This window comes from Plectropomus leopardus, chromosome 19 (genome assembly GCF_026936395.1).
Source record: "Plectropomus leopardus strain MGB_pleo_1.0 chromosome 19, ASM2693639v1, whole genome shotgun sequence".
In the NCBI taxonomy this organism is placed as follows: domain Eukaryota; kingdom Metazoa; phylum Chordata; class Actinopteri; order Perciformes; family Serranidae; genus Plectropomus; species Plectropomus leopardus.
The window spans coordinates 27,535,137-27,558,149 of NC_142194.1; the positions used below are offsets into that span (position 1 = coordinate 27,535,137).

The window sequence follows — 23,013 nt, forward strand, 5'->3', positions numbered from 1 at the left end:
GGTGATAATGCAGGAGTTGTATGGGAGTTTGTAAACAGATGATTTGATGTAGTTTTGCTGTTGTTGGATGCGGACCCCTGTGACTTCAGTTCATAAAGATTTTTATCTGTTTTGGGGATTCATTGTCCATCATGGAGGTGTGTCTGAAAATCATTGTCCCTGAATTCAACAGAACATGGTGTGAATAACTGATACAAATGGTGCCCTTTAAAATGCGGTTATGGTACATTGTAACAAAGTGCAGTAAAAAAAATACAGCAAACCTCTCACAGTAACGTACAGGTTTTTTTTAATCAGTAAAATATTATGAATCTTGATGCTTTTTGGAACTGTAAACCTTTTATTCTACTGTAGAATACTGACATAAATTAAATGGTATCATATTTTTGAAGTAATTTACATTAGTGGCACTATAAAATTACTGTATACTGGCAATTATACTTGCCAGTAGTTTATTGCAATTTTATGGGAAAACTTGTTACAGAAGAATTTGCTATAAAAACACAGCCAAATTCTAACAGTAATGTACAGTTTTCCCAAAATACAGTAAATCTTAATGCTTTTTGGAGCCAATATTACACTTTAAACCTGTAGAGTACTGTAATAAATTCAATGCCAATGTACTGTTGAACGACTTTATCGTGGTGACACTGTAAAATAATGTAAGGATGCAGGCAGCTACAGCTGCCAGTAGTTTATTGTAATTTTATGGGTGATTTTGTCACAGTATACAACAACAAAGGTACAATAATCTATAAGTCCAAAGTAAAATATGCATCTGAGTTGCTGTATTAAATCATCAACATATACCTTTTTTATGTTATTTTGATACCTTGACTGGTACAGAAATCTTCTCTGGCCCATGGACTATGATTTTATATTCTTGTTCTTTTTAAGGAGAAAGAAGCACTGTGTTGTGTGTTTTGTGTGCAATCTGGGAAAAATAGAAAATGAGTATCATTTTAGTTATTTACTTTGTATTGGAGGTTTTGTGAACTGAATCAATGATTTACAATAACAGAAGCAGTTGTTTGAAAAAGAGAAATTCACATTGTTATTTAAGTGAATGTATTTAAGCCCGGGGAGAGAATCATGATAATGGCTATTATTATTATTGTTGCTGTTATATTTCCTTTGAATACATGGGCACAGTTGGTTCCCCATCTGATTCATAACATTCTCATTGTTATCCATAATGAAAAAATCAAGCAGGTATTTTCATACAAATCCTTGAGTGTAATGATAGACCATCTGCTATCCTGCAGAGATCACTGTGTATGTGTCTGCAAAAGAACGAAACAAAGAAATGATTTTCTCTGCTGCCGCCAGTCTTTTGAGGCAAGCAGAAAAATTCTGCTTTTGTTTTTTACCCCTGTGATTGTAAGTGTTTTACTGTATTGTTATACCACATGGAATAAGTGTTTTGAGGTCCAAATATGCTCAGAGCTAAGCCCAGAAGAAAATGTTCACAGTATGCAGAAACCTACAATGTTTCATATCAAGCCACAATTAAATAATAAAAAGAGAGTTAACTGAGAAAAGGAAATTGAGTATTGAAAATACATCGTGAAATTGCAATATGATGATAGAAAGTGGAATTTAAACTCCTGAAATGGAAAAAAGTGAGGTTCAACTGTAAATACTTGAATTAACCCTTTGAAACCTGGAGCGACATTACTTTTCTTGTGTAGTTTTCAGATGAAAAATTTCATGGGGAAAAAGGCAACAGGCAACTTCATAAGAAATGTTAGACATTTGTGGATTCAGAAAAAAAAATGTCTAGGAAAAGAGAAAAAAGCTTGGGAAAAACCATATTGAAAGCTGATTATCATAATTATATATTTACATAATGCTACAGTATTATTGTATTTTAGAGCACTTTTTAAAGGTCATTTCTTTTTTCTTTTTCTTTTTTCCTTATATAATTTTCAGGTAATATTCTTGTACTCTTGACAAATTTTGGGTCATTTCCTCTTTTGTTGCCCATTGCTGTCTTCCCATTTAAAATAATTCAAGGCAATTTGCTCAGGCTTCAAATGGTTTAAGAGTAACTGAAAAGGAAAACATTTATAGTAACTTTTCTTTCAAAAAAAATTATTTAGATGTTAAAGGATTTTTTATTTCATTTCCTCCCTTTCTTTTTAGATAGTGGCCTGATTAGTCTGCACTTAAATCTGACAATTATTTATTTGCTGTTTTGTCTCCCATTCAATTCAGTTCATTTTGTATGCTATGCTACACTGAGTATTGAGATTTAGGTTTAGTTGTAAAAAAAAAAAAATAGCACCATGAGAAATGTGTTGCATTTCAAACAAATCCTCAAGAACAAGATGATGTAGTGAATAATAGTCAGTTTGTAATGGAACTTGAAAAGCCTGTGGTAAATGACAGATCAGTGTACAGATATAATGCATTCATGATAAAATACAGATGGATTTTTTTTTTCATTTGTGGGTCCATTTGAAGATTATGAAGATGGCCCTATATAATCTGTGAGCATCTGTCACTGTGGTTCTCACAGCAGCCTTGATAATGGTGAAGAGTGCATGTTGTTGTTATCTGTGAAGCAACGGTGCAGCTAAATGGACTGATAAAGCAGGTGGTGATTAGTCACTGGCTAGTGTGGGTATGTTGGAGGAGTGGCAGCTTTGGGATCATTTCACTGGATGAACCATTTTAAACTGATCAGATAACAGAAGCAGAAAGAGAAGAAAGATTGTAAACTCAAAAATCAGTATAGAGAGAGAGAGAGAGAGAGAGAGAGAGAGAGACCAAAAATATAAATACAACACTTTCATTTTCACTCCCATTTCTCACAAGTTGATGTTTTTGTGCAGTGTAGATACAGAAAACAGTGAGATTAAAGAACATTCTGAAGACAGTTATACCCAAACAAAGGGTTTGAGGACCAACAAAAGAAAACCTGTTGCAAGCTATAGATAATGTTTTTCATCAATATAAAGTCATTCATACTGGGGATTTTGTACTTTTTAGTATACATACTGTGGCAGAGAGCTTAAAACGGCATCAAAAGAGAGCTTGTTTATCAAAAAAAGTGCTAATGGAGCCCTGGACCCCCGACAGAGGTCCTAGCTAAGACCCTATTGTCCTGAAATCCTACAAACGTACTAAAATCCTGGAACCTTCCTACAAACATGGTAAAAGCTTAGCAATGTCCTAAAAGCCTAGCAATGTCCTAAAATCATAGCAATGTCCTAAAATCATAGGAATGTCCTAAAGTCATAGAAATGTGCTAAAATCCTAGAAACATGTTAAAATCACTGAAACATCCTAAAATCCTACAAATGTCCTAAAATCCTGGAAATCGCTTAAAATCCTTCAAATAGACAAAAATCCTAGATACAGGCTAAAATCAATTATTAATCATTCAGTTAACACAACTGCTTGGAAATTTAGTTAAGAAAGCTTAATTCATTTATGCACTGCAGATTAAAATAATTATTTTAAGTTGGTTGAAATTCTCTTTTTTTTTTTTGTAGTGCATGTTTCAAGGATATTAGGACATTTCCCATTAAAGTTTGAAGCTTTTAATCCTCAAAAGGTGCTCCAACAATCACAGATGGCCTTGTGATGGGCCTATGCAACACGAAAAACAGCATCAATTATTCAGCTCACTTCTGTTTGTTGATATGCAACAGACTTTCGTGTGTTTTTTAAAGCTTGGCGGGTGCAGCTGTGTGAAAACGTAATGGAATTCTTGAGTAGTTTCTGGGATAACAGCTTCCTGTTTTGGGGGGAAAATGGGTGTGACAGATTAGTTGGTGTGCTGTGAGTATTTTGGGCATTAGAGTGGCCGTGTGCTTATATAATGCCATGTGAGGCCAGAGCCCATTTTATCTGACAAGAAAATATCTGTGGACGAGGCTTGTTCCGCTTTCAGGGTCTAAGCAGAGAGGGTGTCGTTTGCTTTGGATTGTAAAGCCCCTTGAGGCAGGTTTGTGATATTAAGCTATATATAAATAAAATTGACTTGACCTGGCAGTCCTTTAAATAATGAATTCATAAAAGTCTGTTTCTTAGGGGGGCTTTTGCCTTTTTGAAACCAGTGCTGCTAATGCAGCAACACAGTCAGGGGCATTGGACTGTGGCAGTATGGGCTCATCATAACCTCAGTCCCAAAACAATGCATGCTATATTACAGTAATGATTCTCAGCCGTGTAATAATCCCCTCAGGGCAGTCGGGGGCTACGGAGATATACAGGTTTCATAAAGGTGCATGTGGCTAAAAATGACACGTTTTCATCTCTGTCAGTGAACTCTGGGTGCCAGTGTAACTCTGCACCCTGAGGAGTGCAGTGATCAATAAGGCTGGCAGGTGTGGAGATGTGCGTTTAGGTGCTGGCAGGTGTGCGCATCCTCATCCACACACTCATCCTCAGGTTTCAGGGAGGATTTAGAGGAACATTGGCTGCCTGCCACTAAAAACCTCCAAATATGACACCTGAAATCACTCATTTGCCTCTGTGTAGGAGCAATTTGAGGTAATAAACCAACCTTTTTGCCTGCGAGTAATTTTTGTCAACACCATTTTACATCCAAAGCAATTCCGCAAAACAGCTTCGCACTCTCGCAAGCTGAGAGAGCTGCCTCTAAAAGCAAAATAATGACTCTGTATTACAATCCATTACAGCGCAAACAGCTTCCTGCTTCACATTTTCTGTGAGCAATGTGCCCTGCCCTCCCTATTACAGTTTTTCACAATTGCTAAGACACATTCCTTGAAACCTTCCACCCCCTCTTCCAAGCTGTAAACACAAAACCCAATTTCAAACAACATTCATAAAACCTCTGACTCTTCTGGCAAAATCAAACAATAGCCATAACACCATCTTATCTGTACTCAATATCACACCATGCTTTCAGATCACACACACAGCCTGTCAGTATATTAATACTACTGAGCATTACAAACTACATAAAAGATGGAAAGCAAAATGTTCAAGGCAACAGTCAGAAAACAAAAGCCTGTTTTGTAGAAAAATGCATTTTAAATTTAAATAAAAGTAAATCATGACTTGGTACACCTATCACTATTGTAATATGACATGCTACTGTTACCATTATTGCTGTACATCTCTCCCCCTCTCTCCCTCTCTCATCCCCTCTGTCTTTCTCTTTCTTTTTTGTCATTATTGTAATTTAATTGTTATTTATGACATCTATTGCATGTCTGCCTGTGAACAGGAAGAGGGATCCCTCCTTAGCCGCTCTTCCTGAGGTTTCTTCCATTTTTTCCCCCCTTTACAGGGTTTTTTTAGGGGGAGTTTTTCCTTAGGCAATGTGAGGGTCGAAGGGTAAAGGGATGTTGTTTGCTGAGGCAAACTGTGTTTTGTGATAATGGGCTTTATAAATAAAATTTACTTGACTTTACTACAGAAAACATATTGTTTTCTATTGCAAGTATTGAATGTCTGCAGTATTCAGCATTTGTTTAAAATACAGTACTGCAAAATGACAAATGAGAAAGCAGAAAATCTAAATGAAAAGCACAGTATAGTAGAACCAGCCTGTTCTCATTCCAAACTCGTAAAACATCGCCACTTTGACAGTGCTTCCAGCGTAAGATCGCAATGCCAGTCCCCTTTTGCATCCGCAATAAATGCAACTGACCGCCTCAGGTGCGGACAAGCAGAACTGGTCACGGTGTTATTATACACCAGCAGATGGCCGGATAACATCTGCTACATCCACAAGAAATGCAGCAGGATGGTGTCAGGTTGAAACGCTGCTGGTAATGACATAATATCAGGAGAACCTACAGGGTGTGTGGGAGTGGTAATGCATTGGTCCAACAAACCCTGGGCTTTCATGCAGGAATCTGTTGTTCGCTTCCCGTCTGAATATGATATTTTTTTCTATACCTTATTATATGCCTCCGTTCCCTAAACTTAATCATCCATGACTTTGATGCCTACTTCTAACTATCCATGCCACTATGCGCATTTGCTGACATCCCAGCATTGGTAACCATGTGCTTGTGTTGAGATCACGGTAGTGGCATCCTGGAACTTAAAGAGCAGACACAGAAGGATACCGAGAGTGTAATATGTAGACGAACATGTGACAACTTGGGATAAGCACATGTTGATAGTACACTTAAAAATATTGAGCAACTGCAAAATCAAGACAACCAGAGATTCACTCTGCCTCAACATCACGTTTTTGTGCTGGGTCAGGCCAATAAACTATATATTCCGCTTGCCCCCATTAAAAAAAAACTGAAGCCAAAATATCCCCTAGACGGCCACTGCCATTCTACGCTGGTGAAGTTATTTGGAGCCAGAGTGTGTATAATAGCGATCTCCACCAGAATCAAGCTCTCATCCATCCATGTCCGACAAATATGGAACAGCGGCATTGATAGCAAGCACACCGATTGGCACACATAGCTGTTAATCATGGCCTCAATTCCCCTTTTTCCCCAACCTCGTCAGAAAAATAAACACTTGAACATACAGCAGCATGATATAAGAACTACTTAAAATGGCAGAAACCATCTTTGGAGGGAAAAAAAGTATTTAAGGTAAGAGTTTTTAGTTTGGTCCCATTCACTAACACTGAGGGCGTAGGATTTATGACCTGTACTGCAGCCCAAGGGTCAATTGAGATGTGATGGTTGTTCATCTTTATAAACAGTCTATGGTCAGGCCAGAGGACCTCATCCACATCACAGGCTACTGGAAAAAAACAGTAACCAAAATCAATGTTCTGGCACATGGTAAGGTGTAGAAAACACACACACACACACACACACACACACACATCTACATGGGAAGCAAACTCAGAACTCTCACACAAAAGTCAGTTCTTTGTGGGATTCGCCCACTTACACTCCCTTTGTTACATGGTTACAGGCAATGTTATAACCTGACACTGTCAGACCTGTTTCATCCGGCCGTGTTTGTCAAGTGACGCCGCCTGTGGGTGTTGCATGTGGACACGCCCGCTGCCACCTGGCTGTCTGGTGGCATGTGATAACAACACCACCAGTCCCATCCTGTCATCCACCGATGTACAAAGCCACTAGTTCTGTCTGACCGCATTCTCACCTGATATCGTCCGTGCGCTTTGCACGTGGACGCATAAGGTGGCTTTATTTGACGTCACGATGGTACGCCAAAAGCACTAACAGAGTGGCGCTATTTGACGAGTTTGGAATGAGAACGGGCTGAGTCTTCCTCCTCTGCTTTTCAAATGGTTTCCATCCATTGTTTGTATCAACATTCAGTTCACCTGTGACACCTGTTCACTCTGAAATGGCTTATAATTTATTCAGTTGTTTTAATCACATCATTGCAAACAAGTGTGAACAATTTTGAGTCGTGTAAATGATGACAGCTGTGTTATTATTCAGTTTCTGTCGCCCACATAAAGCATTTTACAGCATAAGTGCATCACAATGCAAAATGCATTTAGTGCATTAGAATGTGTTCAAAGTTTTGGAAAAAGACTGAATGAGATCTACACACTATGTGGATATTGATTAAGGTTTTGCCAAAACAGTGATTGACTGGGTAAATAGGTTTAGGCCACTGAGCATTCGGCTCAGAGAATAGGGTTTAGTGTTTAAGCAATTCAGAAAAAAACTGTAAGCGCAAGAAAGAGAACATCACAAAGCGTTGGGGCGATGCCAATTATGCCACATCCTCAGTGTGCCGTGCCTGCTCGCCTCAGGAGGCCTTCATAGTAAGACAAGAACAGCAGCACAACACTCCTTAGCAACACACACACAGGCCTGGCTAACAAGCTTTGTGGAGTGGTGTGAACAGCACTTAACTATCAACAGTTTCATCCTCCTGGAAAACACAGTGAGAGAGAGACAGAGAGGAAGGGAGTAAAAAGGCAGTTTAATCCTGGCCTTAAACCCTGGTAAAAATAGGACTGGGAGTAGAACGCAGGAGATTAGGCCAAGGGATTAACTCTCCATTTGTTTTCTAAGAGCATCTGCTGCTGGAGGTGTAAGAGGTGAGGAACAGTGAAAGAGGAGAGAAGAGGAGAGGAGAGGAGAGGAGAGGAGAGGAGAGGGGAGGAGAGGAGAGGAGAGGAGAGGAGAGGAGACAAAGAAAACAGCACAGCAAAGGGAAGGAAAGGAAACAAGGGTAGGAGAGGAATGAGAGGAGTGAAAAGGAAAGAACAGGAGAGGAGAGAAAGTGAGAACAGGTGAATATTGGAAATTTAAATTATTATGAGTCCACTTCCCTTTTATAATACCTTGGGAATGGATAGATGATAGTTAGGTGTATGTGTGTACATATGATCGTATGATGCATTGTGTGTGTGTGTGTGTGTGTGTGTGTGTGTGTGTGTGTATCAATAACCAGAGTTCATTGCAGGCAGCAGAGCCTGTGCAAGATACATAGTGTGGAAGACACACTTTGTGTGGGTCACACTCACTGCTGCTGCTGCCGCTGCCTCAGCATTCATTAAAGCCACTGGCAGCCAGCCAAGGAAGCACAGGGTACAAGCACATTCAATCTCAGAAGAAGATTTGGTTTGAGCCAACATACCTAATATTTTCATACTACTGGGAAGTGAGGCTCAGAAAAACTCCATTAATCTACAGTGAGTGAAGTGGGAATCGTGGTGCTTTATGTAAGAGATACAGTTCTTAGCCTCTATATCACATTGAGGTTGTATCCATTAATGTCATGCAGTGCCCAGTGACTTTATGACTCGTATGTGGCTCACACCATAAAAGCCATGAGCTGCAGATTTGAACCTATAAGTCCTCTTAAAGGCGCCTTTTATGGGCCATAAGCCTGTAGATATGAGTGCACTTAAAGCACATGTGTACATGCATTTCTTTTTATGTGTGTAAACCCTGAAGGCATTATCTCATCATAATAGTGGCTAGTTTTTATGTAACAGCATTGAAATTCCGAGCGGCACGTCCACACTTTTTTCGCACAAGTGGGGAACTGCCATGTAGTCGCAGTTTTTTTTCATTTTATAACTTGTAGTCTTCAGATCCAACAAACGCTGACTAAAGTTTGACTTGCATGGACATCATATCCTACTGCACACAGCTCATTGCTATAACACTTATGTAGTAGTGCTCCAAACACCTGGGAACACACTTTTATGTGTAAAAATCAAAAGGAATCTCTCTTACTTAACCCTTTAAAACCTGAATTGGCATCAGTTTTCTTGTGTTCCTGCGTTCAGACACCTTATTTAAACATTCAATATCTTAGCGAATTGTTTTGCTTTCACTTGAAAACATTGGGGGAAATGGCATTAAGCAAGTTAGCAAGAACTGTTCCAGAAATTGCAAGAGATCAGTAGATTTGAATTTTTTTAAATTTTATAAAAAGCCTGGGAAAAATGCCCCAAAACTATACTTATAATTATCATAATTAAATATATATATATATAAAATGGTTTACAGAATTTATTTGTGAGTGGGGTTTTGTTTCAGATCATATCCTTTTTGTCAACATTTGTTTCTTTTTTAATATTATAGGTAATTTTCTTATGCTATTTACAATTTTTAGTTTTTGCTCATTTTTGGGTAATTTTGGGGAGTTGCTTGTTGCATTTTTCCCTTGTTTTTGAAAGAAGCAAATTTCATCATGTTTCAAAGCCAAAAAGTGTTTTCATTGCAGTTTTGCAGATATGTCTTTTTCAAATAATCTGAAAAACTTTTTTTGTGATAAATGTGAGGGTTTTTTTTTTTCATTGGCATGTTTCCATTAAGTGTATTATATATTCGTAATTTCAATTTGCGCAGTTTGAGGGTTCATAGAAACCTGTCTACTGACTATAAATACCTCATACAACCCCACTTTAAAGTATCCAAATGATCCATTTAAGTGCAACTTACAGTAAAGAATTCACTTCTCCTACATTTTCTCCTACTTCTTACTTACGCCATGACATTTACAGGGGAAAAAGGCTATTGTAGATGACTTTTCACTCATGAATCTTTCAACTGTAGTTACTATACTATGCAGAATAAGAACATTTTCAGATTAAAACATATGATAATATCATAATCATTATCATTATCATGTTTCAAGAGATTTTCTATTTTACCTGATTTACCTGATGGAGTAGATGAGTGTCACTGGACTTGTTTTCATTCAAGTGTAATTTTGCCCTCCATTTTTGGGCTGTAAAATGTCTTGCAACACTTGAAAGGTTAACCCTTTGAAATCTGGAATGACATTGGGTTTTTTTTTGTGCTGCGTTCAAACACCTTTCACATGCAATTAAGCCTTTGAAACCTGAGCAAAATGGTTAGATTTCTTTCAGAAACATGGTAAAAAGGGCACTGAACAACTTGCTAAGTGATTTCCCACAAATTGTAGCTAATAAGGAAAAGGTGACAAGAAAATTGACCTGAAAATAAGTTTTAAAAAATAAAGAAAGAGAGAGGGAGAGAGAGTTTAATAATATTTCCAGAAAATTATATTTTTAAGTATTATTCTTGCAATTATTATTATTATTACAATAGACAGACAGACAGACTTCATGATAATCACAATAATAACAATTATAAATATTGTTTTCTGGACATTTTTTGCTATTTTGAAAAATTATTAACCTCTAATAATTTTCTTTTTTTCTTATTACCTTTTCCAAATTACTTACAATACATGTGTGTGTGTGTGTGTGTGTGTGTGTGTGTGTGTGTGTGTGTACATACACACACACACACACACACACACACACATATACATACATACACACACACACACACATATATATATATATATATATATATATATATATATATATATATATATATATATATATATATATCCTTTCTTTTTTTTTGTTTTTGCTACTTTTTAAATAATTTCCATGGTGTTCCTCACTTGCAATGTCATCCCACGTTTTTGAAAAGAAAAGAAATCAAGCCAAGTTGCTCAGATTTCCAATGGTTAATTACAGGCACTCGCAGCAATACAGATAATCTCGCGACTCTTGAGACTTCACGAGACTACTGTGGAAACTGCTCTTCATTTTTGGCTCCTGTGACTCGCCGTCGTGCCAGTCTCCGCCCCGCCCTCTACAACAAAAAGCTGCCGCACTTGTACAGCCGGTCTTCTCCCACGTCGACCGGAGCCGCCGCCGCTGCTGCTGTTCACCCAATCGGAGCTTCATTGTCAAGACAATGTGAGCATATTATTCCTTCTTTACTTGTAAAAATTACTCCTGTACAAATAAAATTGACTGAATCTCTTCTGCCCTTGACACGCTCGAGTTTAAAGCTAGGTTTCATTCTTTTCTGAAGAAGACGAAGAAGTCGGTTTTACCGGCAGGCGTGGTCTGTAGTTCACTTGGTTTTAGCACAGTTGAACTTCTGAGTACGGCAATACCGTGATTTGTGGAGTCTGTTAATAACGGAAGTTACTGGATAATCGCCGTTATTCAGTTGGAATGCGGTGCTGACGCAGTGAGGCCGCGCAAACAAAAGACCATGTGGCTGTGTGTGAAGGCCCGGGCCTGTCCAGCCAACTCCTCACAGAACTGCAGCTTCCACGCGCCCTGTCCTCGCATTAATCAGTTGTTAGGGCACGTAGACAGTTTCCAGGAAGGAAGCCATTGCTCAAGAGGATGAAACTCGCCTCTTTGACTGGATTTGATTGTGACTGGAATTAAGACCTGGCACCGTCTGTCAAGTCAGCCGGCAGACCAAATGTCATTAACGTCAGCGAGCTAATGGTGCCAAAGTACATTTGAAATATCGCACGTGCAGTCAAACGCTTTCAGACAGAAGACGCGTCGTATTTAACAATATTTTTTCGTGCACACCCGAAATAACAAAGCTACGTAGTCTATTTGCCAGCTATACAGCCTTTTTGCAAGCCCGGAAATGTTGAGTACCCCCAAGTTTTATGTAAATGTATAGTATGGATCCCCAACATTAAGAAAATTGGATGCTAACTTGCATTTTTTGGGCAATTTGCATAATCGCATAATACTTCAATAACTGCTTGGGCAATTTGGACATTATCTGGTTGTTTTGGGGGGATTATTGGGGATGCTGAGTCAATTTCTGATCTTTTCAAAATTCAAAAAAGATGTAATTATTTTTTAACCAGAAGTCTGCATATTCCATCTGAAGTGATTCTAATTCATGAAATAATTAAAATAACTTGCTAGTTGATTACAAATTGTACAACATCCATAAACACATGAACAAACAATGCAGGAAGTTTACATTTAAATTCACAGACCACACTGAGTTGATGCACAATTGGTGTGGGTTTTTTTGGGGGAGGAAAATCACACAAAATTATGCACATTTTCCAACATGCAAGTTAGCCTCTGGCAGTTTCTTAATGTTGGGAGCCTGTACTTTTCATTTCTAAGATAAAACTTTGGGTACTCATCATTTCCGAGTTCACAATAGGGCTCTACAGATTGACAAAAAGACTACTTTTACAATTCATTTTGATTAAATGCTCCTTTAACACCTTGATCAACTTCCAGACACCTTTCCCGAGCATTTAAATGTCTGAAACCTGAAAAAAAAGTTTGATTTTATTTAAAAACATAGGAAAAACATCATGAGCAACTTGGCAAGAAATGTCCAGCAAACTGCAAAAAAAATCGTTAAAGGTGGCAAGGAAATGATAAAAATCTGCTCAGGTTTTAAAGGGTTAACTCTGTTATACATGTGCTACAAGTGTATGGTTTTCAAAATGTGTCCCTTTTTGTGCAACGTATGTTTGAATGAAATTGCACTGCTTTATTCTGAGGAAGTTAGTATTTGTCCGCCTTAAAAATTTGGGATAGTTCTAAGAGTTTATAACAGTAGATGTATTGAATGCAACTTGAAACCCAAGTTTGTCTGCAATACCAGTGGGGAAAAAAACAGGAAGCAGCATGATTTTATACATGAATAGAAACTGGTTTTGTTAGAAACAGCGCTCAAAGTGGTGTCATATTGTCATATCTAGGCTGCATTGATTTATAATGTAATCAATATTATGTTCTCAACAGTGTTACTACTTCACACTCTGTTGAGAGGGATAGATCTATTCTTTCAGTGTTGTAAACAAAAATGTGTCCAGATCCTACAAAATGTACCTTTAACCTCAAATCCTCACATTTACAGTGGGTATCATTGAGTGTTGGGCTTTTTTTCCTATTAAAGTTAGTGATGCAATTATCAAAATAGCAATTTATTTTGTGTCAATCGACCAACTGAATAATTAACCAGAAATGAATTGGAAGTAATTAATTGGAAGTGTGCCACATTTTTAACATATAATTGGTACTTAGTACCAATTGGTACTAAGGTAATTGGCAATTGTTCTTAGTAGTATAGTCATTTTTTTATGGTCTAGTGTATGAAATGTAGTTGTCGGAGGGCAATAATCACTTTGTTGGTGTAAACAGTGAAACTATAGCTGTCAGGTGAGCTGTAACTTCCGTGTGAGGATAAAGGTCTTTACTCTGTGGGCGGGCCTGGCAGTCAAAGTCACTGCAGTTCAGCCTAGGTGATTACACTGTCACAGCCGCAGCAACCTGACTCGTGTGTCGTCTTATGCATCCGCTGTGCAATGGGGTCGGTGCCCTCTGCACCGGGCCCCTCCGCTGACTGTGCCAAATGCAACAAAGCTACGTGAGTGACTCTTCAGACTCGTTCCTCTTGCAGGTTAAACTTTGTCTCATCCTTTTTATTTCTGCTTTCTTTCAGAATCATGTGCAACGAAGAGCGTACCTTCATTGCCATCAAGCCCGATGGCGTGCAGAGGGGCATCATCGGAGAGGTCATCAAGAGGTTCGAGGTGAAAGGCTTCAAGCTGGTCGGCATGAAGATGCTCTGGGTAAGTAAACAATGATTTTAAAATCTATATGTCTATACTGACCTTTGAGGAAAACTTAGCTGCTTTCAAAACCATCGCTGTCATTATTTTTAACCATCCACCGTGTATGCACATGATCTTGAGTGTGTTTCCAGCTCGACGGTTAAGACCTCCGGTGAGCTGATTAACCTGCTCATCTATTCCTGACTGTAGCATAGATTAGCACTGAGTCGAGGTCTCCTGATCCTCTAACATCTCATCTGTGACAGAGTGGGACGCTGCTTAACTTAACCGTGAAGCGAGGTGCATTTATAAACCTGCATTATGCAAGAATGGATGTAAAACCGACACAAGCAGAAAAAATTCCCACTAAGGTGAAGTAGATTAACCTTAATTGCTAAAATTAAATCCCTGTGTCAGTGAGGCTAGTGGTGCAGTCAGAGGTGAAATGAAAATGGGAGCACAGTCTGGCTGAGGAGCAAAGAAAGGCCTGTCGAAGGGAAGCCAGACTGATTATCACATTATAATATTACATTATAATGTTGGGTTGAAACGTTGTACATGTTGCAGTCAATTAAACATTGGGAGCTGTAGTCCAGTGTGCAGATGTTTATTCTCTTTGTTATGTTTATATGTAGTTTTATCTGGCACCTGGCCTTAAAACAGGTTGAATGCACATACAAATACTCGACCAAATACTGATCACATTCTAATAACCAGCATTAATAAATGATAAATTAAATTAATGATCGCTAGTAATGCTATAATTTATGTTTTAACACTTAATTGTTGAAAAAGGTTTTTATATACTTACTAAATAATTACCTTTTAATTGTTAATAGGTGGTTGGTACACAGTCTGAACATTATTTTGGGTGGGCATTACAAAATAGCAAATTTTGTGCAGTACACAGTATTTATTCATATATGTTACAACTTTGTAATAGCCATCCAGTGCTTACTGGCAGGAAAAATCGATACAGCACGGTATTGCAATGTTTTTACATGGCATCATCTCATCGATTTTTTAAATTTATATGAATTATTATAAACAACTTTAACTTTTGGTTTCCTACTAGAACAGTAAAATACATTTCTTATTTTAGTCCACTAGATAAAATTTGCTGAGATGAAACAACTGAATACAATATTTTCTTAGATGCTGAAAAAGTTTTTTGGGGGACATAATAAGCCTTTGAAAAAAGGTAATAAATGAAATTATATTACAATACATATCGCAATAGCATTGCATCGGACTTAAGTATTGTGATGATAATGTAGTGTGGGGCCTCTGGTGTTTCCATCCCTAATGTTTATAAAAGCAATTTATTATTAAATTATGTACATTATAAAGTTATGTTTGCAACAAACTTAAAAAATTATAAGATTTAACATTGCTCATAATAACTAGGGAGTGAGTGAAAAAATCAATACAGCATAGTATAACTTTTTTTCTTTTTTGTTGCGATTTTGCGAAATTGTTAATATCTCAAATACAGATTTAAACTTTTGGTAGTCTACTAGAAAAACATAATCGGTGGTTTTTAAGTCCACTAGATCCATTTTATTAATACAGAAGTACAAAATTTTCCTTTGGGGACATGATTTGTAGTTGAAGAAAGGTAACAAATTGCAATACTCAGCATATCACAAAATGTTTAAAAATTGCACTGATATTATATCGTGACTTATGGTGTGATAATTTTGTATCATAGTAATAAACATTTGTTAATTCATTATTTGTTCACAGTAAAATAGACTAAAGTTAACTTGACTATCAATCTAAACTATCAACCCAACTGGGGTATTGACTGTAGAGCTGCAAGTGGTATTTTTAATCGTCTTCATGCTGAAATGTTAAAGGCGAATGTCAAGTCACTGGAGCGAAAACTGACTCCCTTATTGTCTGACATCGGAACAGAAAGGATTTTTATCTAACTGGCTGGCTCACTCATTGGTCCAGTCTGTCTTCTCTCACTACTATTGATATTTCAGCAGCAGTTGGATGTTTGTCCTTTTTGTCCTGCAATATCAGTCCAGTCAGGTTGGTTATCTGTTTACAGGATTTCTGGTTATCCAGCTTGTGTGACAAGAGCCGTAACACCAGAGGGGAGTGTATTAGCCATGTGACAGAGGTTGTCATGGCAGCTGTAAGCAAAGTGGCTGTGGGAGGAGGGTCTGCTGCAACATAGATTTTTTTAAACAACTCCTTTCTTCCTCTTTTTAAAACCCAAAATGAAACTCTCGGCTCTGCAGAAAAGGAAAAACTAATTTTTGACGTACAGTAATCGCCCACTCCAGAATGCACCAGAGAGGAAGGCAAGCCATAAATTATATAGACATATATATATATATATATATATGTATATATATGTATGTGTGTGTGTGTGTGTGTGTGTGTGTATGTGTGTTTTTATATATATATATATATATATATATATATATATATATATATATATATATATATATACACATACACACACACACACACAATAGATGATAATCTCTAACATTACATTACGAAGAAGCTAATTTCAGCCCTTTTGAAGCAGGGTCTGTGACATGAATATCTGGTACGCCTCCCTTCTCTTCTCTTTAACAACAGATCATGATCTCCAGCCCGAGGTGGCATGGGTACTTGTTCAATACTACAAAAGCAGAGGGACACCATGATGTGTTTCATGTCATTGAAGTGTGCTGCTACAGTAAATACTCTTTCCTGTCAGCAAATTGCAGTCTTATGTTCACTTATCTCAGTTTTACGTAAAAATCTCCCAAATCTGACCCCTGTCTCTGTCTCCCCTCTGCAGCCCAGTGAGGAGCTCCTGCAGGAGCACTACATCGACCTGAAGGAAAGGCCATTCTTTCCTAGTCTCATCAAGTACATGAGCTCTGGTCCAGTGGTTGCCATGGTAAGAAGAGACAACAGATTGTTTAAGACTGTGACATGTGTCTGTTGAACCAGAAAGGCTGAAACCCAGGAGCCTTAACGCTGCTCTGCTGCCTGGCTGTTATGGAAAATAAATGCCCAGGCTCTGACAGCGGTTAAGAATGTGTTAATTGCAAGGATTGCTTGGAAAAATGCTGAGAAAGCAGCTGGCTTCATCTCCCATCATCCCTCTGTGCTTCAGGTGTGGGAAGGCAAGGGTGCGGTGAAGACTGGCAGGGTGATGCTGGGCGCAACCAACCCCGCTGATTCATTGCCCGGAACCATCAGAGGAGACTTCTGCATCGACGTCAGCAAGTGAGTGCTTTATTTGACCTCCGTAGCTAGGAGAGGCCGATATATCCAAGATACTCTGTGTCGCAGCTTGGTCCACATGCGTGTATAAAATGACTAGATTGCAATTGCAGATTATAGATTGTTAAATCGTTTTCACCAGCCTATTTAGGAGGGAGTCGGCAGATAATTGACTAGGCTGATTACTTGCCAATATTTGGCAGTTATCTGTATTGTCATTTTATTATAACGATCCCTGCCAAAATTAATACATTAAAAAGTGCAAAGAAAGTGTCAGCATGGGAGGAGCTTTAACTTTGTAAACCTCAGGGAGCTATTTTATATTCATTTCTATTTTTATTTTCACTTGACTTAATAAAAAAAAAGTTGACAGGAACTTGCAGTTTATCATGTTGACATTTTCTAAAGGTCGTTATGTGTTGGAGTTTGGTTTATTCCAAATTCTAAATATTGACAGAATGATGTTCTTTTTATTGTAAATGCATATTGGTTCCTAATATTGTTTATCGGTCTCACTAACTGCTAAAAATCGGTATCAGCTCTGAAAAACCAATATCCGTCAACCCCTACTTTTCAGTCACATTTCGTGACCATGGAGCATTACTGCGATTTGATTCTGCAATATTACTTTTAATATATGACCTGGAGTTTCCAGCTTACAGTGAACTTCATGAGTAGTAGTGGTGGTCGTGTGAGCAGGTGAGGCGTTGGTTCCGTCGCAACCATTTATTCACATTTTGACACCACAGAGCAACAGTGCGACTTGGAAATATTAGTAATATATGAACTGGAGGGCTGTTAGTTCGTTGCTGCTCACAGTGAATGAATCCTTGCAGTATCTGTTTAACTGTCTGCTAATGTAACAAAACTGTTGACTGGAAGCTGCAAGTCCACAGCAAAAACATCAACACTTCCGGCCTGAGACAAGCCCCGTCCGTCAAAATAAAAGCACCATGGGTCCAGCTCTCATTTATTTAATGAGACTTTCTAACAATACTTTTTTAAGTAGTACTCTAACCTTCTTATAACCGCATTTTATAAAAAAAATTGTTACAACAGCAGTGTACGTATAACAATTGCTACTTTATTTATTGTAAGTGCAGTTCATTCAATATTATTTTTAATTATTGTAGTAGTTAAAATAGTTTAAAGAATATTTAAAAATATTTCAATATATATTTTGTGTCGCGCTATAGCCCTAAAATATTGTGATATTTTAAAGCCATATCGCCCAGCCCTACAGACAGCAGTCAATAATTGTGACCCAACTCCTTTGAATATTACAGTCTTTAGACTAATTTCGATTCCTCGATTTTTGCTCTTTTCACAGGAACATCATCCACGGCAGCGACTCAGTGGAGAGTGCCAACAAGGAGATTGCCCTGTGGTTCAAAGACGACCTGGTCAGCTACACTAGCTGTGCCTTCGACTGGCTCTACTGAGCACTCCGGGCCCTGCAGCAGTCCTCACTGGTTGAAGACCAGTCAAAACTTTTGCCTCAGATTAAATTTTTTTTCTGTCCATAGCAGGAGAAGAACTGATGTGAAGTTCTTCATGGCTCTCAGTCCTCACATTCCCTCTTGACATCTACCCATCATACTGTACCTGGATCCGGTCTGTGTTTGAGGTCCATGTCTAGCCTTCATTCCTGTAGGAACATTCCATTCATTCCCTGAATGTACAGTTAATGACTGAAATAGTCTTTGACTGTCTGTTTTGTTAAAGGTGATCTGCTTTCCAATAAAATGCACACAATACCAAGTGGCCCTTTTGTTCATTGGTCAGATTACACACAGCACTAATGTACACGTGATCCTGTGGCTGTTATCATACCGGGTATGTTTGTCCACAATACTGAAAAAAAATTCAACTGGATGGAGAATCTCTTATTTTCAAAAGGGTAACTTTTACACAAATTTTATTTTGAAAAAAATTAAGTTTTATTAGTAGTTACCATGATCGATAACCAATATTTGGAATCAGTATGCATTTACAGTAAAAAGAAATTTTGTCTGTCAATATATTTAGAGTTTGGAATTTAAAAAACTCGAACATAATACTTTTAAAATTTTAACTTAGCAAATTAATATAAACTAAAACAGTCATAGTCATTTACAGCACGTTATACCATCTCGAAAACTGCTGAAACGACATATTGTAGCTTGTTGAAGTATGTTAAAGTATAGCATGTTCATAAAACGTCATAATATAGCATGTCAAGAAAATGGGTGAGAAAGACTTAGTACAGTATGTTGAAAAATGTCAAATGCTGTTTTTGGCCATATTATGATGATTTTGACTTATTTGTCCACTAAGTATACTTAACATGTCTCGACATGCTATACAATGTCATCTTCAGCTGTTTTTTCGACATGTCAAAATTTGATGTTTTTCAACATACTGTACTATGTTGTTTTAACCCATTTTTTCGACATGCTATATTATGGCATTTTTGGCTGTTTTGTCATGCTAGTATACTATGACATGTCTCGACATGTAATGCATGTCGAGACGTCATAGTATATGTTTTCAGCAGTTTTTTCGACAGGTCAAAATTTGACATTTTTCGACATACCATAGCATGGCTATTTCGCTTGTTTTTTTGACATGCTATATTATATTTTTGACATGCTATTCCATAACATGTTTCAGTATGCTATTTTATTAGGTTTTCAGCAGTTTTTTTGGACGTCATATTTTTTGCACCGTTCTATGCTATGACGTGTCTCGGCATGCTATTTTATGTGGTTTTCAGCTGTTTTTTGTGACATTTTTTGCCACACAATAGTATGGCATTTTTGGTCATTTTTCTCGACATGCTGTATTGTGGTGTTTTTGGCAGCTTATGCAACATTCTACGCTATATCATGTCTTGGCATAATATTTTATGTGGTTTTCAACAGTTTTTTGGACATGTCATATTTTGTCTTTTTTCGCCATACTATAGTATGGCATTTTCAGTCCTATTTTCAACATGCTATATTATGGTGTTTTTGGCCGTTTCTGTAATATGCTCTGACGTGTCTTGGCATGCCATTTGATGTGGTTTTCAACTGTTTTTTGGACATGTCATAGTTTGACATTTTTCGCATACTATAGTTTGGCATTTACAGTTGTTTTTTCGACATGCTATTTTTGGTGTTTTTGGACGTTTTTGCAACATTCAAAACTATGACGTGTCTCGGCATGCTATTTTATGTGGTTTTCAGCTGTTTTTTGTGACAATTTTTGCCACACAATAGTATGGCATTTTTGGTCATTTTTTTCAACATGCTGTATTGTGGTGTTTTTGGCAGCTTATGCAACATTCTACGCTATAACATGTCTTGGCATAATATTTTATGTGGTTTTCAACAGTTTTTTGGACATGTCATATTTTGGCTTTTTTCGCCATACTATAGTATGGCATTTTCAGTCATTTTTTCCACATGCTATGTTAGAATGTTTTTGGACATTTTTTCGACATTCTTTTGTATGATGTGTATCAACATGATATATTATGGGGCTGTCAGCTGATTTTTGGAAATTTCATATTTTGACATTTTTTGACATACTATACTATGACGTTTTTGATCATTTTTAGACATTCTATATTATTATATATTTGGACGATTTTCCCGACATTCTACACTAAAACGTGTCTTGACACCTTACATTATGTCATTGTCAGCTGTTTTTTGGACATGTCATAATTTTACATTTTTCACCAAACTATCGTATGGCATTTTCAGTCATTTTTTCGACATGCTATTTTATGTTTTTGGCCATTTCTGCAATATTCTATACTATTACATGTCCTGGCATGCTATCGTATGTGTTTTTCAGCTGTTTTTTGGACAAGTCATATTTTGACATTTTTCACCATACTATAATATTGCTTTTTCAGTCGTTCTTTTCATATGCTTTATTATGATATTTTTGGGCGTCTTTTTTCGACATTCTATACTATGACAGGTCTCGACATGTTATTTTATGCGGTTTTCAGCTGTTTTTTGGAGAAGTCATATTTTGACATTTTTAGACAAACTATACTATGGCGTTTTCGGTAATTTTTTCAACATGCTATATTATAGTGTTTTTGAACGTTTTTTCGACATTCTATACTATGTTTTTGGCCATTTCTGCAACACATTTTATTTATTCTATGCTATAACATGTCTTGGCATAATATTTTATGTGGTTTTCAGCTGTTTTTTGGAAATGTCATATTTTGACATTTTTCGCCACACTATAGTATGGCATTTTTGGTCGTTTTTTTCGACATGCTATTATGGTGTTTTTGGCAGTTTATGCAACATTCTACGCTATAACATGTCTCGGCTTGCTATTTTATGTGCTTTTCAGCCATTTTTTGGACATGTCATATTTTGGCATTTTTTGCTTTACCATAGTATGGCATTTTCAGTCCTGTTTTCGACATGCTATATTATGGTGTTTTGGGCCATTTCTGCAATATTCTATGCTATGACGTGTCTTGGCATGCTGTTTTATATATTATGGTGATTTTTGCCATTTATGCAACATTCAATGCTATGGCATGTCTCAGCATGCTATTTTATATGGTTTTCTCAACTGTTTTTTCGACATGCCATGATGTATACCCAACAGTATTTACTGGGAGTACCTCTGGTTCTACCCTCCCTTGTTTTTTGTGAGTTTTATTCCCTCGTGGTCAAAACCAGGCAGCAAACAGAAAGTTCGCTTTTTTTCCAGCAACCTGTTTCTATTTTGTCTTGTTTTGTCTTTTAGCCACTCACCAGATTCTCAGAGGGATGACAAGCAAACACCCAAGGATGGTAGAAAAAGGTTAAAACTGCTTGAGGCAAGCTTTATTCAAAGATAAAAATGTCAAAAGCATAAATCAGTAAACAGTTACCTCACACCCTTTTACAGGTGCTACATATACCGTCTAACACGCAGCCTAGGTCTGTTGTTCCTCTTTTATCTGAAAGCCCATCGCGTCATCACTTTTGGGGTGGCGTGTTCGAGAAAAAACTACCTCCTCCTGCTTGGGGTTGTGTATTCGAGTAGAAACTTCCTCCTCCTGCTGGGGAATTTCCACCCCTCTGCATGTGGTTTCCTGTCAACAGTTGCTCAAATGGCTGCTGCTGCTGATTCATGAACATGTTAAACATGCTCATGAGCCAGGGTGTGGCCCCTTGCATATTCATAATGGGGTTCATCTCTTTCATGGGGAATGAGCAGCTTGGGTTAGGATCTAGGTGTGAGTTTCCATTCTTGGCTGGTCTCCCAACATATAGTATGTCGAAAAACGTCAAATTTTGACATTTCTAACAAATGCCTGAAAATGACATAGTAGCATATTATGTGTTTTTCAGTAGTAATATAGTCATAGTATAGCATGTTCAAAAAATGGCCAATAATGTCATAATATAGCATGTCAAAAAAATGGCTGAAAATGACATAGTATAGTATGTCGACAAACGTAAAATTTTGACACGTCAAAATAACACCTGAAAACATGTCAAGACACTTCACAGTATAGCATGTTCAAAAAACAGCCAACAGCATCATAATGTAGCACATCAAAGAAATTAGTGAGGACTACATAGTATAGTATGTCGAAAAACATCAAATTTTATCGTGTTGAAAAAACAGCTGACATAGTATAGCATGTTGAAACACGTCATAGTATACTAAGTCAACAAAACAGCCAAAAACATAACGTCATATTATTGCATGCAGAAAAGTAAGTAGTATAGTAAAAAACGTCAAATTTGACATGTCAAACAAAAGGCTGAAAATGACATAGTATAGCTTGTCAAGGTATGTCATAGAATAGCATGTTCAAAAAATGACCAAAAAAGCCATAATATAGTGTGTTGAAAAAATGGCTGAAAACAACATAAAAATATCATAGTATCGTATGTCGTCCATAATAGCGTAAAAATGTCATACTATTGGTATGTTGTCCAAGACAGTATAAAGTATGTCCTCCAAAACAGCATAAAAACATCATACTATAAT

At 37.3% G+C, this 23,013-nt stretch overlaps 1 protein-coding gene across 1 annotated transcript; it reads left to right on the forward strand.

Annotated features, from left to right (window-relative positions):
• Positions 1-10,985: 10,985 nt before the first annotated feature.
• On the forward strand, positions 10,986-18,786 carry nme2a (NME/NM23 nucleoside diphosphate kinase 2a). Its single transcript, XM_088070166.1, has 5 exons — positions 10,986-11,143; positions 13,677-13,806; positions 16,595-16,696; positions 16,916-17,028; positions 18,356-18,786. Exons 2-5 carry the CDS (start codon positions 13,681-13,683, stop codon positions 18,465-18,467), a joined length of 453 nt encoding a protein of 150 aa, XP_087926292.1. The 5' UTR covers positions 10,986-11,143; positions 13,677-13,680; the 3' UTR covers positions 18,468-18,786.
• Positions 18,787-23,013: the final 4,227 nt, after the last annotated feature.